This window comes from Diuraphis noxia, unplaced genomic scaffold, assembly GCF_037042655.1.
Source record: "Diuraphis noxia isolate RWA-SAM2 unplaced genomic scaffold, SU_Dnox_SAM2 contig0001, whole genome shotgun sequence".
Lineage (NCBI taxonomy): Eukaryota > Metazoa > Arthropoda > Insecta > Hemiptera > Aphididae > Diuraphis > Diuraphis noxia.
The window spans coordinates 33510566-33527536 of NW_028301711.1; the positions used below are offsets into that span (position 1 = coordinate 33510566).

Genomic DNA, 16971 nt, shown 5'->3' on the forward strand with positions numbered 1-16971 from the left:
GCAAGCCACATGTTTCCTCCCTTACTTATTTGTGAATAAGGGACTCAGTCTGAGTATTTTCACATGCGTCCCTTGTTATCAAGTTGTATCACTGTCAAAAATATATATTATTAGAAAATTATAATATATTTGATGTTGATTTTCATAAGCTAAATAAGTTTTACGTGGTAAAATTTAAACTATACTTATCAAAGACATATTTGTTTTTTAGTAGTTCATTCGCTTTTTATTTATGATGAGATTTTTCCATATCCTACTCAATGCTAATTAAATAATACATATTATTATATTACTTGACTTTTTACATAACACAATCATAATAAATTACATCTACAAATATAATATATCAATTACCAGAAACTATAAAATATAAATAAATTAAAGAAGAGCAAATATTCTAATAAAATGGATTATTAAATATAATAATTTATCGTATTTTCTTTCCTAAGAATTCTATTTGATTAAAATTATATTGGTCACAGCCCACCAACAATCATTGGCTCAACCTCACAAAAACATATGGAGTAAAATAGAATGTTAAATGTCTTTCATCACTTAAAAACAAACTTTGGAATCACTTTTAACAAATAGCAAAATGTCTTTCTTAAAATAAATATTTAACCAAAATAAAACTTATTCTGATTTTAGGGAAACATAGTTGGATTAAGATGCAATACAATACACAATTGTTATAACAAACACAATATAATATGTATAAGTAATTATAAAAAAAAAGTTGTATTACAGTAAATCATGAATTGTTGTTAGTAAATAAGTATAAAATAAAAATACATCATTGAGCAAACCTCATTCATCAAATTTGACTGAATAAATATTAAAATTAATTTTCATTAAATGGCTATAATTTAAATAAAATCAAATAGAAGTACTGACTAGATAATTTAAAAAAATTAAGCGAAATTAATTTTTTTTTAACAATAACAAGAAAAAAATTAATATATCATATGATGTAAGTAGCAGTATAATTCACAGTTAGATTAATATGTCAACATATGAGTATATTCAGTGTTAAAAAATATTAAATAACATTTGTTCTTTAACAATATACCCAAAAGAAATGTTTGCTAAATAAAAACCGTTCTAAATGTCACAAAAATATCTTAAAAACTATTCTAAAACATCAAACAGAAATTGGTGCAATTCAAATAAATAATTTACAGTATAAAGTTATGTAAGTTATTTCAAAGATAATAGTATACAATACACTTAATGAAAACAATAAATACTTAAAAATAAGTAAAATAAAAGATTTAAAAAAAAACTAAAGACTTTAAAGAATTAAATTGTAAAATAAAATCATTTTCACAAGATTCAAGATGGTATTGCTTAAATCAACTAAATAATTATTCGTATATAATATGCATTACTGTACAACACAGTTCTTATTTTGATGAATCAGGCCAGATCTATTGAGATCTCTCACAATTTTATCATCTTCTTCAATTCTGGGAATGGATTATTAATAATATTTTATTCATACATTTTAATAATTAAATTTCTTAAAATTTCAAAAAAAGGTAATACTTACGCCCTTTCTTGAGAATCTAAATGATGAACTAACTCATCCCGTTTATTGACAATAGTGACTAGTTCTGTCAACAATAAATTCTCACGACGCCTTTGCTCTTCTGTCTTTTGCCAATCTAAAAATTAACTCAACTTATTACTTGAACCATTTCTACTAAGTGTTACATACTTAAATCATACCTTCAATTGCAATTATACTTCTTAGTTCACCAATGAGCAATTGGTATCTTCTCTCTAAATCATCTTCCTTTTCTCTATAACATATATGTATATATGTTATAAATTACACTGTTCCATTCATTATTCAAAATTAATTTAATCACATTGTTTTATCTGATTTAAAACAGTTTGTTTATAATTTTAACAAAAAACCGATTATCAAAAGCATACTGTTGCAAAAAAAAATGTCTTCTATTATAAATCAATTAAATCACACCATCATTATTTAAATTTGAAAATATATTATCAGTTATTATAGTATATAATAATTTTTTTAATTTAATATTTTTATTATTATTTTTTTTTGGTTTTGCCAAGACTTTCAAATCCTTAGAACTATTATACTTAAAAAAAAATTTCATGCGATGGTCTTTTATTACAAGTAAGCATTAAGTATTAAGTTGAACCATGTTATGAAATATATTCAGTGCTGGATTAATTGCCTAAATGATCCATTTAAACTAGCAGTTCTTAACCTGTGGTCCACAGCAGCTTAATGTGACATGTATTATTACAATATTTTTGGATTTTTTTTTTCTTCATATACAATTTATCTTATGTTGTAAAAGATAAACCTATATTATTTTTATTACCCTAATGACAGCGGAACTGGATACAATTTAGTATCTAAACCTAATAATTGTATTACTATTTTAATATTTATTGAAAATAAAATAATTTACATTACAAATTTTTGAAAAATTAAGTTTTTAAAAATGATTATAAATGTGTATATTTTGTTTATGTATACTTCTATAATGTGTAATATTATAAAATAATTATATTACTTTTATAGAATTTTAGTAAACAAAAGATATTCGACAAAAAATTGGTAGAGGGCCCGCAATTTCTAAAAATCCTTTATCTGGATTTGTGTTCTACAAATGATTAAGAACCGCAGATTTAAACCATGTAAGAGAAAGATTTCTCTTTAAATATTGAATGATGAATATAATGTCCATTTAAAAAACATGTATTAAACTGAATGTGCCATTGTTTCATTATATACAATAACATTAAAGATAATTTGGGTGAAAGCCTATTAAAAATGGTTAGATTAAATCGAATTCTGTTTATTAATTTTAATTAGCTATTGTATAATGAACCAGAATGATACCAAGCGTTAAATTTCAATGAAATTCTTTATGTTCTAAATATTATATGTTGATACAATTTAAATCTATTAAAAACGACTTCAACCTAATGTTCATCAACTTTAAAATCTTCAGTTTCTTAAAAAAAAACTAAGATTAACATTCAAAATCTTTAGAAAGAAAAATACAATTAATGAAAAGAAAAAGAATAAAATTAGTGCTATACAGCTGTATTGTTTATATCGCTATTAAATGCTATTACATTGCTTTAAAATAATAAAAAAAAGTAAAGATCATCTATTTTACCTAACTTCTAATTCAGATTTGATAAAAAATAATATCTATGTTTAGTATGAGAAGGATTTAATAATAGAAATAATAATGTAACAATCATTCAAACACAAATTTATTTAAACATACCAGTGCCAGGCAAAGAAATTCTTCAATTAACCAATGGTTTAATTATAAAAGGATATTTACAACTTAAATAAATATATTTAAATAAATATACAACACACAAATTTGTCAATATATGTACAGCTCAATGTTCAAATAATTCAAAATACATTTAAAAAATAGTATAAGTTAATCAGAATTAATTGTGGTCAATGATTGCAATTATAATTATGGTATATTATTCATTTCACTATTTTTTTTTTATGGTAAAATTGTATTTATTTCAACATCAATAATACAAAATAATATAATATTAATAAACTCAATGATTGTATATTCATTGATTTTATTGAAATTTATTAAAATGCATAGATTTAAACTAAAACATTTATTAATCCTAATTTTTATGCCCAACACTGAATGAAACCATACTAAAATGATAATGGAATAATTGATGAAGATAGTAGTTTCTTCCATATGTTTATTTGTTTCATTATTAAGTTTTTTTAAACATTTCAAACTGATATTCAAAAAACCTCAGAGTGAAAAAAAAATTTAAATAATGGCAGCAGATTTAATCAGGAACTTTTTAAAAATATTAAACTGCATAATTTTTAAATTAAATTAAATGTACTATGTCTATTATCAATGCTTACAAAATGTTTAACTGCATTTGGCGACGCAGTAATGCATTTTTCTTATTAACAAGAGTAAACCATTCTGTCATAAGAAATTCTTCTCGTTCTCTATCATTTCCTAGAGTGAATAAATATAATGAATAAAAAAAATATGATTATCTAACAAAAATTTAAATTCATAAACACATTTCATATCTTTACCTGTATTCATAACTTTTCTTAGTTCTACTTCCAGTTCATCAGCTTGATAATCAATTTGTTTCTGTTCGCGTTCTAAAGATTCCATTTCATTTTGAATGTAATTGATTTCATTCTTAAAAGTCTATCAGCATACAACAAGAAAAAATATTGTAAATAAAATTCTTAACCATGTTTCTTTATATCTTACATCTTTTGATACAGAACTTGCATCCAATAAAGATGTGAAAGATTGCAGTTTCTGAGGGCTACTTGAGTCTAAAGCTAAGTTACTGCTATTTTTACTGGAATCAAATGACTATTCAAAAAAAAAAATATATATATATATAACTATAAATCATGTAAACATTTGTAATAGTTTTGAACTATACCTTGTCAAGGTTGAACAAACTAGTTTGAGATCTGTCTGAAACTGGAGATACTGAACTTCGAGCACTTCCATTATTTAGACTTGTAATTGGAGATGATGAGGTTGAAACATTAATGTTCTTACGTGCCTCTGCTATTAATTTTTTAGCACGATCTCTTAACTGCTGCTGTCTTTCTTCTTCATTCTAAGAAAAAAATAAACAGTAGGTATTAAATGATTAAAAAATAACATAGTTGATATACATTTTTTTTTATGTAACATAGTTTTAATTTAAAAAATTATGTACTAGTATAATTATTCAAAACTCATAATATTTATAGCATTCAAGTTTTATATGAAAAAGATACAAAGGAACAATGTTATTGACACCAACCTGACTAGGTATTTGTGGCACAGATCGTCTAGCAGCTTCTCGGCGGGCTTGTTCTACAAGCTGACGAGCTCTTTCTCTAAGCTCAACGTGACGATTAGTTGTTACATTCTACACACATACAAATAAAATCATGCAACTTTCAATCATATTAATATCAACTATGATTTATTAGTAATTAGCAAGATATTCATTGCCATTTTAAATTTAAATTTTAGTGTTTTATAAAATATATATTATTTTAAAAAGACTAAGATATTGTGAAAATCAAGTTAGAGATTCTATTGAGATCGATCCTAGATGGGAGTCCTACATTTTTACTTAAAAACAAAATGATATAATATGTATGATGTATAAGAGTAATTAATAATTATAGAAGTATTTCAAAATATTAACCATGTATAACCAATATAACAATGTGGAATAAAGAAACTTTAACAAAGTATTTGAATTAATGATTATAACTTCCAAATTTACATAAAAGAAAAACTAGATGGTATATCTAAACAAATTAAGTTTATTTTTTCATCCAAACATCTATATTTTTTATAAAATATGTTAGGTATTAATTCTTATAAAAATATACTCTATTTTGATTATAATTTATATTAATCAAAGCATCATGAAATACTAAAATTGATAAAAAAAAACAAGCAAAATAGCATAATTTATATTTTTATAATAGATATTATAAATATACCTGTTTTGAAGAAGCATGATTTTTATAGGTTTCTTGTAATGACTTTGGTTCACTATTTTTGTCACCAGAGCTTGAACTTTTTAAGCTCTAAAGAAATGCAACCATATTTAAATTTAATTACTTTTTTTACAAATTAAAATTAATACCTCACTAGTTGATAGAGATCTTGTTAACTTTTTATTTCTTTCACTAGAAACTAGAGATGAGCTGAAATTTATAAAAAAAAAATTAATATATTTCTATTTTTAAAAATAATTAAATATTATCATACGTATCATCATCAGAAATTAAAGGATCAGTAAGTTGCCTCTTAGTTATCTGAGAGGATTTTGAGGATTTCACCTAAATAAAAAATTTTAAGTTTTTAATTTTATGATGTAACAATAAAAATATTTCATAAACATACCTTTGGAAAAGACAATTTTTCTTTAGATGGAGATAATACTTTGTCAAAAATACTTTTTGAACCATTTAAAATTTTATCTGTAATATTATCTTTTGTAGATGCTATTGAAGAGTAACCATTATTCAGATCATCAGTAACATTATCTTTTTTACTAAAAATATAATACATAGGTTAATTAGTGTATCTGCAAATAAAGAAAAATATTTTTTTGTCTAAAAATATTACTTTTTAATGTTTCCAAATGAATTTTGGTCTTTATCATTAGAATCATTAGTTCTAAAAATCTCTTTTTCAAATAATTGAAAAGATATATCTCTATCAGGATTATTAAATCGGCCAATCATATATGATGATTCGTCTGCTGTTTTACCAATTTGTTGGACTTCTAATTCATGACCTAAGACAAATTTATTATTGATAGTAATGCATAGTAATCATTGCAAATCAACTATTTACCAGTAAAATGAGCTCTTAATTGATATAAATATGTCATAACAGCTAATTTATCAGGAATCGTAAGAACACCCATATCAGAAGGTTCAATAACACGGGATATACCCAACAGTTCTCCGGCATCAAAAGCAGCTTTACAGTTTCCTCTAATATCGTGAGGTTTTAGTGCATCAAATTCGCTGAAATTTTACACACTCTCAGTTATTAAATAATTTTTAAAATGAATATAAATTAAAATATAAATTTAATAAGCTTATTCTTCAAAAATTATTTAAAAAAAAATTATTTATTAAGATAAAAACCAATAATTATAAACTTTACTAGAGGAATACCTTAAATGTTAAACAACTATAGTTTGGAGTATAATTCCATAATTTTTACAGAAAATAGATGAGTAATACCTCAGATTCTTTATATTGTAATTTTTTTTTTTTAAATAGTACTATTTTGTTTTTATTATAACAGATATATCTAATAATAAATTAATTGACATTACTTAAAAATTAAAGTTGTATTCTACAGATGATGATAAAATGTCTCAACTATCTTCAGTAAATACTTGGTTTCATAAATATAAATTGAGTTTGAGATCTTTTTACACCAAATAGATGTAAGGAAGTGCTCATGTTTGTATGTAATAGTTAAAATAAATATTTTTAGTTATACTTTATAGAACTCATTAAAAAAACTTTTAACACTGTAGAACTTTTAGAGCTCATTAACTATGATTACATAAAACAGGCAAACAAATCACTTAAAATATATCTCACATAATATCTGGACGGAAGTAATGAATAATAGCACAAAAGGCAAGGCCGTTTCTCCAAGATGTTGTAAGATTGGTAACTTTTACACCAGGATATCCTTTGGTAATGTCTTTACACCATTCAAGTAGATCTTGACCAGGGGTAGTAGTTTCAGTACCTTTAGATCCATTATCAGTATGAATCTGAAAACAATAAATATTATAAGTGCTTTATGTGTATATAATATATTCAAAAACAACTATATGGTTAAAATACTATAAAACAATTTAATTGATAAATTTACATGTCTTTTCAAAAATGTTTTACTCACATCTTTCAAATTTAATGGTTTTAATGTTGCACGAGTGTTTTTCATACCTTCTCCAGAACCAGAATTATTTCTTTAAAATACATACAAATAAAATTAGTTAATCAAATGGATTTTTATAAGGTTTTCAAATTTAAAAACGTATGTTATTTTTATTTTACTATGATTACTTTATCAGTACCTGCTATATAGTTAATTATATAGAACTATATAGTGTAATAAAAATAGTATACATTTGAGAGCATCTTACATGTTAGAAAGATTATTATAAGTAGCACTATTTTCAGAATTTGAATTTTCGTTGATTGACAAATTGAAATGTTTTGTATTTTCTGACAAATCTCCATCTTGTTTAAAAGAATCATTCCCTAGTAAGAAAAACAAATAAAATAGGAAACTTATACATTAAAGTACCATCAAATAAACAACTTACCAACAGAACTACCAATCATTTCAGGGTCACTTAAGCTATTCGTTAAAAGTTCAATTTTGTTAGTCATTAATGATACATTGTTCATATCTTGTTTGAATGAAGAGTCTAGACAAATAATTAATAGTGTTTAATAAGTTTATCTAAGTTTATCTTTACGTATACATACATAGAAAAGCATGAAAATCAGAAAATAAATAAATAATAAATTACCTTCAATATCTTCTTCGTCAAAATCTTCGAGTGGTGCAATATCACTATTATTTGTACTAAGAAGACTAGCCATACTCATCATATCTTCATCACTTAAAATAAAAATATTAAGATGTATCTATCTGTCTATCTGCATTAATGGAGTTCAATAATCTATTACTAATAATGTAAACATATAGATAAATAATAAATCTTAGATAAACACTGACAAACAGAACATGATATTGTAAACTATAGGTTAGGGCAAAACCAACTCTTATGAAAATATTTTAGAAGAAAAAATAAAAGTAGTGTAAATATAGTACATTAAAAAAAACTTAAGTTTCCTAAATACTGAATTATAAATGTCATAGTGGATAAATATCTAAGAACCCATGTGGTAAATGATAGATTATGGCAAGTAGATCAAAATATTTTCAACAAACAGTATAAATTCATAAAGAGTATTTAAAACAGAAATATAATAAAAATAACTTAGAAACTTAATATAATTAATAGTTATATATACATTGTAACTACTGTAAATAACTTACGTAGCTTTTCCTTCTCTCAAAAATACACTTGTAATAGTCATTTCAAGAGAAGCAGAAGTTATTTTTTTTGAAGTAGGTTTGAATACCAATGTAATTTGGCTTTGTGTAGAATCTACACTGGCATGTTTTTTCATATTTAAAACAGCAACTGCTATTTGTCGATGTTTTCCTAAATTACTCACCTAGAAAAAAAAATGTATAATACATTATGAATATTATTGTATGAACCCCTGTATGAACTTTATCAAACAAAATACAATTATTACAAATGTAAGTTAATAATACCATTGTGAATATGCATAATGTGAAGCCGTTTTTAGAAATAATGCAGTTTTAAACTTTAATATTTTGGAAACATTTTATAAATGTTACCACTTATATAAAATAAAACTGAAATAAAATTTATATCTATTAGTAATGTTATAAAATATTTATTTATAACATTTTTAAAACTATTTTATGAGTAGTTTGATTGGAATAATAGATTAAAGCAAATTATTTATTAATATACATAGAGAAACTTTTAAATACCGGACACTCTTGATCGCCAAAATATTGTCCTTTATTTTGAAAGTCTCCGCTATTATGAGAGGAAATAAAATAAATAAATAAGTCGCCATTCCCAAATTTCTGACTGTTATTAGGAGGTGCCCACTATTGAGAGGTGTCTGTTAGGGAGGTTTCACTGTATTTATTTATTAAGATTAAACAGGCTGAGCTCTTTTAGCATATAAGTAATTTTCTAGAAAGTATAATAATTATTTAAATTTTCTCAAGGTTTTATTTAAATATTTTTAATAAAAGAATGTGATACGTTAATTTTTTAGAAACTTAATGTTTGCTTTATAATAAAAGTGAAAATTAACAAGAATTGCTTAAATTAAATACATTGACCTAAAATAAAACCGATTTTGAATTTAAATTTTCTAACAATGATGAAAAGTACTTATTGATAAAGTAAACTTTTAACAAATCCAATGACTATTGTCAATACAAACCATTTAATTAAATAAAATACCTAAATACTTAATTAAATAAGAATATTATTTATCTTGCAATACATTATCAATACATATAAATCTATCGAAAACATTTAAAAAGAATAAACATCTTGCTTTAAATATATTAGTAGGGCTAAAAATACAATGATCTTTATTGCTTACATCTTCAATAGCAAAAGTCCATTCTTTGTCTTCATGCTCATTACTCCGAGGGTCTTTAAATAATGTTATGGAAAGTTGTTTATTTTCTGGAACTGGCCAAATTACTACTCCCCTAAGTGGATCTCTCATCGTAGGTTCCCACGGTAATGCTTCACTAACAAAACGGCGGCTCCTGCGACTTAACACAACAACCAATTTATTTGGAGTCCTAAAAGTACAAACCAAAAAATTAAAAATATATAACATGAATTTAAAAAAAATAAAATAGATGATTAAAATCATAATAAACATTTCTAAACATTGTTTATTTTATTGATATTTACTTATACTTAAATATAAAAAATATATATATATATATATATATATATATAACATTGTATTATATAGTATAGTTAAATAAATTATTAGTAGGGCTTGGATGTTTATGAAATTGCATATTTTTTTCTATTTATCCAATTTATTGCTAACCTGGATACAAATTTGACCCATGTTCTACTGTTTATTTTGAATATTTTTGCATAATTAGTGGTTTTGTATTTTAAATGCATAATTTTGGATTTTAAGAATATAAATGCATATTTCAAGACAATTTAACGTAAAATATTAATAATGTTCCTTATTAGTTATTAGGTATTTTAATATCGTGCTTGTCTGGAAGGTTAGGTTTACTATTCTGATAATTTACAACTATACACAATGTATTTTCAAAATTAAACCCAGATGACGCAGTTTCAATCGGAAAAGTATTAGCATTATGGCTGAACCAAATTTAGGCCAAACTTAACATTCATTCAGTCCAACTTTAAATGTTTACCAGTCAACATAACTAAATTGGAATCATCCGGATTAACTTTGTTTGAATCAATTAATGTTGTCAATAATACTAGAGAAACCCTCAAGATGGCTAATGAAAAAGTTGGAAAAGAAATTTACGACAAATTTCAGAACGTAATTGAAAAGAATGCTGGGTCTAAAACTTTGGTACAGATTTCTAAAATAAATTCTGGTGAAGTTGATACTATGGAAGGAATAGAACAAGATTTGAAGATTGAGGATCTTGCATTCTTCAAGTATGCTCCAATAACGTCGGTTGATGTAGAACAAAGTTTTTCACGTTACAAAAATTTACTTTCGGATAACAGACGCAGCTACAAGTTTGATCAAATTAAAAAAAAACTATTGTATCACAGTGTAACGCTGATAATTTAATAATGTAATAAAATTAATTATTAGTCACTATAAATAATAAATAATAATATAAATTAAAGTTAATAAAACGCTATGTAAATTTAAGAAATGTATTTTAAATTGTAGTAAAAAAATAATATATAAAAATAACTACTGGGTAATAAAAATATAATATTTTTGTTTTATGAATTGTAATAAATTTTTTTGTGCATATTTTGGTATTTTTATTGACTAAAAATGCATATTTTATAATTTTTAGGGCATATTTTGTTTGCATATTTCGTAATTTTTTAATGCATAAATGCATGCATATTACAGTAGTTTTAAATGCATAAACATCCGAGCCCAAGTTATTAGTAATTAAAAATGTATTTAAAACTTTTAATTATATTTTAATAATATTTATGAGACCTATCTAACTGTACAATTTAATATAAATAAATGAATATTGTTTTAAATGTATTACACTATTTTAATATCACTCAATTCATATTTGATGTCATAACAATTTATTTTGAAATTATATAATATATATTAAGGGTGTAACAAAAAGATATGATAGATAAAAAATTTGAAATTGATACTAGTTAAACATATAAAATTAAATTAAGAAAATAATATAATAATTAATAATTTAAGATGTAAGTACCTAATTATGTCTGAAAACTCCCAAAAAATTATATTTTGAAAAAAATTTATTACACATCAAATCATTAGCTCTAAAAAAAATATTACTTAAAAAATATAACTAAACTAATATAAATATCTTTACTAAAACATTTTTATAAAATGAAATTAATAAAAAAAAAAATTTTAAAAATTGTATACTAACTTGTGTGTCTATAAAATTATTATTACCCTACAATTTTTTTAAATATTAACTATAACAAAAGGTATTCCATTTGCCAGGTCAGTCTGTTACACCTTTATTTATACATAATAAAAATAATTTAGGTGTGTAATATAAATTATTTAGAAATTTAATCTAAAAAAAATCACTTACCATTTGGAAGTAGTTTCACATATTATTTGATGATATGATAATGTAAATTGAAATTTTGTAGCTCTTTTATTCACTCTTTGAAGCCGTTTCCACACTGAAGCCATATTTATTGACACATTGGATATCTTTCTTTTTAACTTGAATTTCATCATGATTAAAAAATAAAACAATGATTTTTAGAAAATATAAAATATAAAGTATTAAAAGTCACAAGTTATTCAAATAGAATTTGATAAGCGAGCATTGCTGTTGCCTAGGTGTTAGAGACACAAATGTACTATCAAAACTAAAAATGTATAATAAATAATAAAATAATTATGAACCAAACTAATATTATCTCAAATGACCTTTGACCACTAATAAATTATACATTCCTTATCTGAATTTCTGTTTTCCTCTTTATTATAGATGGATAAACATTTATTTAGAATTATTATTTTAGTTAATATTTATAATTAATCATAAAATGTTTTAAATAAAAAAAAATTTATTTGTACATATTTTTTATTTTCATTAAATTATTCTTAGCTTTAAGACAATTTTAGTAAGTTATTTATTTAATTTGTTATAATGAATTTGAAATATTACAATTAAACAATTAGCAAAATACTTTGCGACTGGTATTTAGTACCTTATTATTAGATAAAAAATTATTAAATAATGCCAAAATTAGTTTGTATAAAATACTATCCAATTTTATATTGCTACATAATAATTACAATATTTAAAAATTAAATTTACTAATTAGAAACACTTATTTTGATAATTATCTTGTTAAAATCATATATATATATATATATACACCTTAATACAATTTATTTTAGTTTAAACTGTTCAATTAAGAAAAAATAAATAGGAAGTAGTTAACATCCCAATCAAAGTAAAAGCTTCTTATAGTTTATTTTTATTATTATTAGATAAATAAATAATATACATTTTTAATACACTATTATTAAAAATATATTTTAATTAATTGTATTATTTATATGAAAGTTAATGATATTTATAATACATTGCTACAATTTTAGTATGGCTATTAAAATAACTTTAGTATGAATCAAAAGAAAATTTACATTAATTTTAAATATTCAGCTTAATAAATATTCATTATAACATGTAAGTACTAGTACTTCCACACAATTGATATTCAAAACGACGTAAAAGTAAAATATTCATACAAGACTTAAAAAGGTTAATCAGTTTGAAATATTCATATAAATTGAAACAGATAAGTGATAGTACAAAATATGATTAATACACAAAAGTATAGCAATAAATTCAGTTTTTAACTCACAATATTGTAGTAAAATAACAGTAACTTACTATGCAAATACTATTGTAATTTTAAATTTATCTTCTTACCTAAAATTAATTTAAAATTAGATTAAAGCTAAAAGTTAAAAAATATTTAATACTTAGATACTCTTTCTAAATTTTTAATGAGTATTAACTCATATATACTTTATCATATCTTTAAAAATTGTTGAATTGTATATACCAAAGGTATTCAAACTTTGTCATTCCACGGCTCCTTTGTCATAACATTTTGTTGGCTCCCAAAGATACAGAAAGAAAATGTTTTAATGTTTAACTATTTATAATAATATAAATTATAAATGCACAAATGTAATAATAAGTATGGATAGAAAACTGAAATTAAATGTTTAATGTATACGCCGTATACGTATGGAATAAAATAATATATTAATCTCAATCATCATTATTTTATTTCTCTACTGTACCACGACTACCCTTACAAATAATCAAGACAGCCCATGGAGCCGTGATGCACAGTTTGAATACATCTTAAATAGACAGTACCTACTAAAACAATTTCTGCAAATAATTAAAAAAGAAAATGAACCTAGTTATATTTTAGATTGTATTTAACATTATAAGATTTAAAGAAAACAACAATATATTTTGGCATGTTGGCAACCTACCAATTTAATAATCATAGATGAAATATACATGCATGTGAACAAAAAAAAACAAAAATAATAATTTGGCAATAACTAGACAAATTAATTTATAAATAGCTTTTCTGGATGTGTATTTGAATTTTAAAGTTTATAGGTAGATCATTAATTATTTATATATTTTATTTCAAATTAATAATTTTTCAATCAAACATTGAAATACATTTAAACAGGTATAAAATTATAACTTAACTATTTAATGCACTAAGTAATCATATAGTTAATGGACAACTTAAATAATACTTATAAGTATCATAATATACAAATCATTTTATTAATAATTCAAATATTCATAAATATATCAAACATAAATTATCAAAATTAAAAGGCATTTTTAAAAAAACCTAATTTTGCCTGTTAAGGTCATAACCATTAACCTTAATATGAAAAGCTAATAAGTTAATGAAAAACATTTTATATCTTTCAAGTTCTGAGAATAGCAAGTCTTTTAAATCAATCCTTTAAAAAATGTACTATTCAATAATTAATAACCATACTATTATCTACATAAAATACCAGGTAATTTACAATTTTTTTAAATTCAATTTGCTTTGAGCAATCACTTTACTTCTTAATAAATAAAAAATATAATTGTGTTAATTTCTTTTAGAATACTTACCAGAAACAAAAAATAATAATAAAATTATAAAAAGTAAGAACACACATAATATATTTATCAATCCACAGTCAACATTTTCAAACACATAAATCTCCTAAATCCTATCAGTAGGAACAAATTTTAATTTAGTACAAAAGAAATTATTTATTTATTTATTTATAAGTTTATTGCATCTTTAAAAATTTACAAATATTTAACCAAAAAAAGGATAAAAATAATATGATATATTATTTGATATAATGGTAGGTAGGAATGTTATAGACATTGTTAAATTGAATGCATAATTTTACACATTTTAAGTTCTTACAACTACTTATTAAACTAATAACATTTTATTTAATTTGAAATTGCTGTCATTTTTATCACATTGAAAACAGTAACAGAAATGTCTAATGCACATTTTTAAATTGTTGATTTTAATATTTCTTTTAACTGTTGGAATTATTCATTTAGTTATTAGAATAATGCGATTAAAAATTGAATTCAATTTATTGCTGAAATATTTAAAATATAATATGTCTAAATGAAACCAATCTTATATTTGCTTTAATGAAAAGTTTTAGAAACTTAGTTTGGCTTTCTATACATTGTTATCAATTTAATGAAATAAATAATATTTTAGATAAGTATAGAGAATAATATGTACCTCTTTAGTCCATGCATGGTATACAATAAATTATTTTTTCGTGTAATCAAAAAAATAATAAATTACCTATCAAAACATTAAAATATTAGTGGTTGTTAACTTTAATTTAATATCAAATCATTAATATGTATAATATATAATTTCAAAGCTATTAATTTAGCAATTTTCTATTCAACTAATTTAATTGAAGATCACCAGAAGATAGTTAAATTTCAATTCATCAAAATGCCATAATATTGACTTATGACTGTTAAATAAAATGTACCTAAACAAATTGTAAGATATTCATTTTTTTATTTATGTTCAAAAAACAAAAACAATTCAGGTGAATAATAAAAAATAAATTAAACTATGACATGCATGTTATAAAAACATGCTATTTTTTATTATTTCAAACTACCTTGGTAATGGTTTTCTGATGCATTATTAGTTTGAGCATAAACCTAATAATTTAAAATTTAAAATTGCAAGTACGATGTTATACCAGAACTTTTAGTTTCAATAATCACACTTCGTAGTATAAGATCATGTATTAATTAAAATTAATAAAAATGCTATTTTAAAAAATTAAATATTATCCTCAAATATCAGTGACAGTACATACAACTTACATAGTTATACTTATAATATTTAGTGTTACCTATTGTTGTAATATTAAAAGTAATAATTTACCTATTAAAAATAAACAACAATTTAATAAAAAATATGTGACTTACTCGGAAGATATGATTTGATTTGATTGTTTCTAAAGTTCTTCAGATCGTTTACCTTTCAGTTAAAAACCAAATAATGAATTCAGCATCGAATCGATCTCTAACATACACACCCATTGCCGTCATCGTATTTTGATTACGATACAATTTTTTTTCACGGTAAACCAACTAAACAAAACCTGAACATCATTATTATTATTTATTCATCCTTCTTCGAGACGACCAGTCCAGTATTGACAATGAGTAAATAGTTATTTCGATTTTCGAAGGAAAATCACGGTATTGATAACAATCATAATTGATTAGGAAAACTAAAGGGGACTAGAGCCAACTGATCTACCGAGGGCCAGTAGAGTCGCAACCGTTGTCTCTACCGTCAATTACTGCCCCCCCTCAAGGCCCGATTAACCGCTGTCTGTAGTTAGCGTTAGGTATAATCGTTTCAAGGGTATCCACAATTTATGGATTACGGACTACGGTCTACCGTCTACGATAAATCATAAACGATAAACCTTATATCTAGGTAGCTGAGTAGTATAAGTTCTATGCGGTAAACAGACAACAGTTGTTGCACTGCGCCACCTACCACCTGCCACAGCTGACAGCTAGTTGTACGTTATTATTAGGTATTAAATTATTTTTTTCAAATTACTACCTATTTGCTGAATTTGCTCGATATTCAACAATCAACGATATGACTTAAGAATAGGTCAATGAGTCACACCAATATTTTATTAAAATTCACAAATTTAAGTACTTGGTCATAAAAATTATTAGTTGAAGACATAGGCATCCATCATGCTGAGATCTTTATCGCTGTGGTACGTCTCTCAGACATCTATATGCCTGGATCATAAATGATCACTCGGATATAAGGGGCTCACTGCATTATAAATTTATAAATCATTGTCGCTTGCCTAACATGTTTATAAATCGGCAACAGCTACCAACTAACCTAATCTAATCTGTAGCATATAAGTAAAATGTACTTGTAATTGTAATATTGAAATCACTGTTG

At 23.5% G+C, this 16971-nt stretch overlaps 1 protein-coding gene across 4 annotated transcripts; it reads right to left on the reverse strand.

The window, feature by feature from the left end:
• Window positions 1–267: 267 nt before the first annotated feature.
• Window positions 268–16291, reverse strand: Ehbp1 (Eps15 homology domain containing protein-binding protein 1). 4 transcript variants are annotated; one of them, XM_089216388.1, is made up of 24 exons: window positions 15957–16289; window positions 13320–13358; window positions 11997–12133; window positions 9806–10013; window positions 8643–8824; window positions 8110–8201; window positions 7900–8004; window positions 7717–7834; window positions 7470–7539; window positions 7163–7341; window positions 6396–6571; window positions 6165–6336; window positions 5940–6090; window positions 5805–5875; window positions 5680–5740; window positions 5534–5620; window positions 4837–4944; window positions 4465–4647; window positions 4284–4391; window positions 4097–4217; window positions 3914–4013; window positions 1729–1802; window positions 1550–1664; window positions 268–1466 (listed from the first exon to the last, which is right to left on the reverse strand). In XM_089216388.1, the coding sequence occupies exons 3-24, from the start codon at window positions 12098–12100 to the stop codon at window positions 1385–1387; spliced, it is 2667 nt and encodes an 888-aa protein (XP_089072514.1). In that variant the 5' UTR covers window positions 12101–12133; window positions 13320–13358; window positions 15957–16289; the 3' UTR covers window positions 268–1384. The 4 variants fall into 4 exon arrangements, with proteins under 4 accessions (XP_089072514.1, XP_015369573.2, XP_015369575.2 ...); XM_015514087.2 differs by lacking the exon at window positions 13320–13358 and having other exon boundaries at window positions 15957–16288; XM_015514089.2 differs by lacking the exons at window positions 4837–4944; window positions 13320–13358 and having other exon boundaries at window positions 15957–16291.
• Between the last annotated feature and the right edge of the window lie 680 nt (window positions 16292–16971).

Excerpts from the sequence above, each read along its gene's own strand:
- Ehbp1 (XM_089216387.1), bottom strand. The coding sequence starts at position 12,148 with ATGATGAAATTCAAGTTAAAAAGAAAGATATCCAATGTGTCAATAAAT. Across the intron at positions 8,005-8,109 it reads TGACGAAGAAGATATTGAAG|ACTCTTCATTCAAACAAGAT; the intron begins GTAATTTATTAT and ends TTATTTGTCTAG. Across the intron at positions 1,467-1,549 it reads TTAGATTCTCAAGAAAGGGC|AATTGAAGAAGATGATAAAA; the intron begins GTAAGTATTACC and ends ATCCATTCCCAG.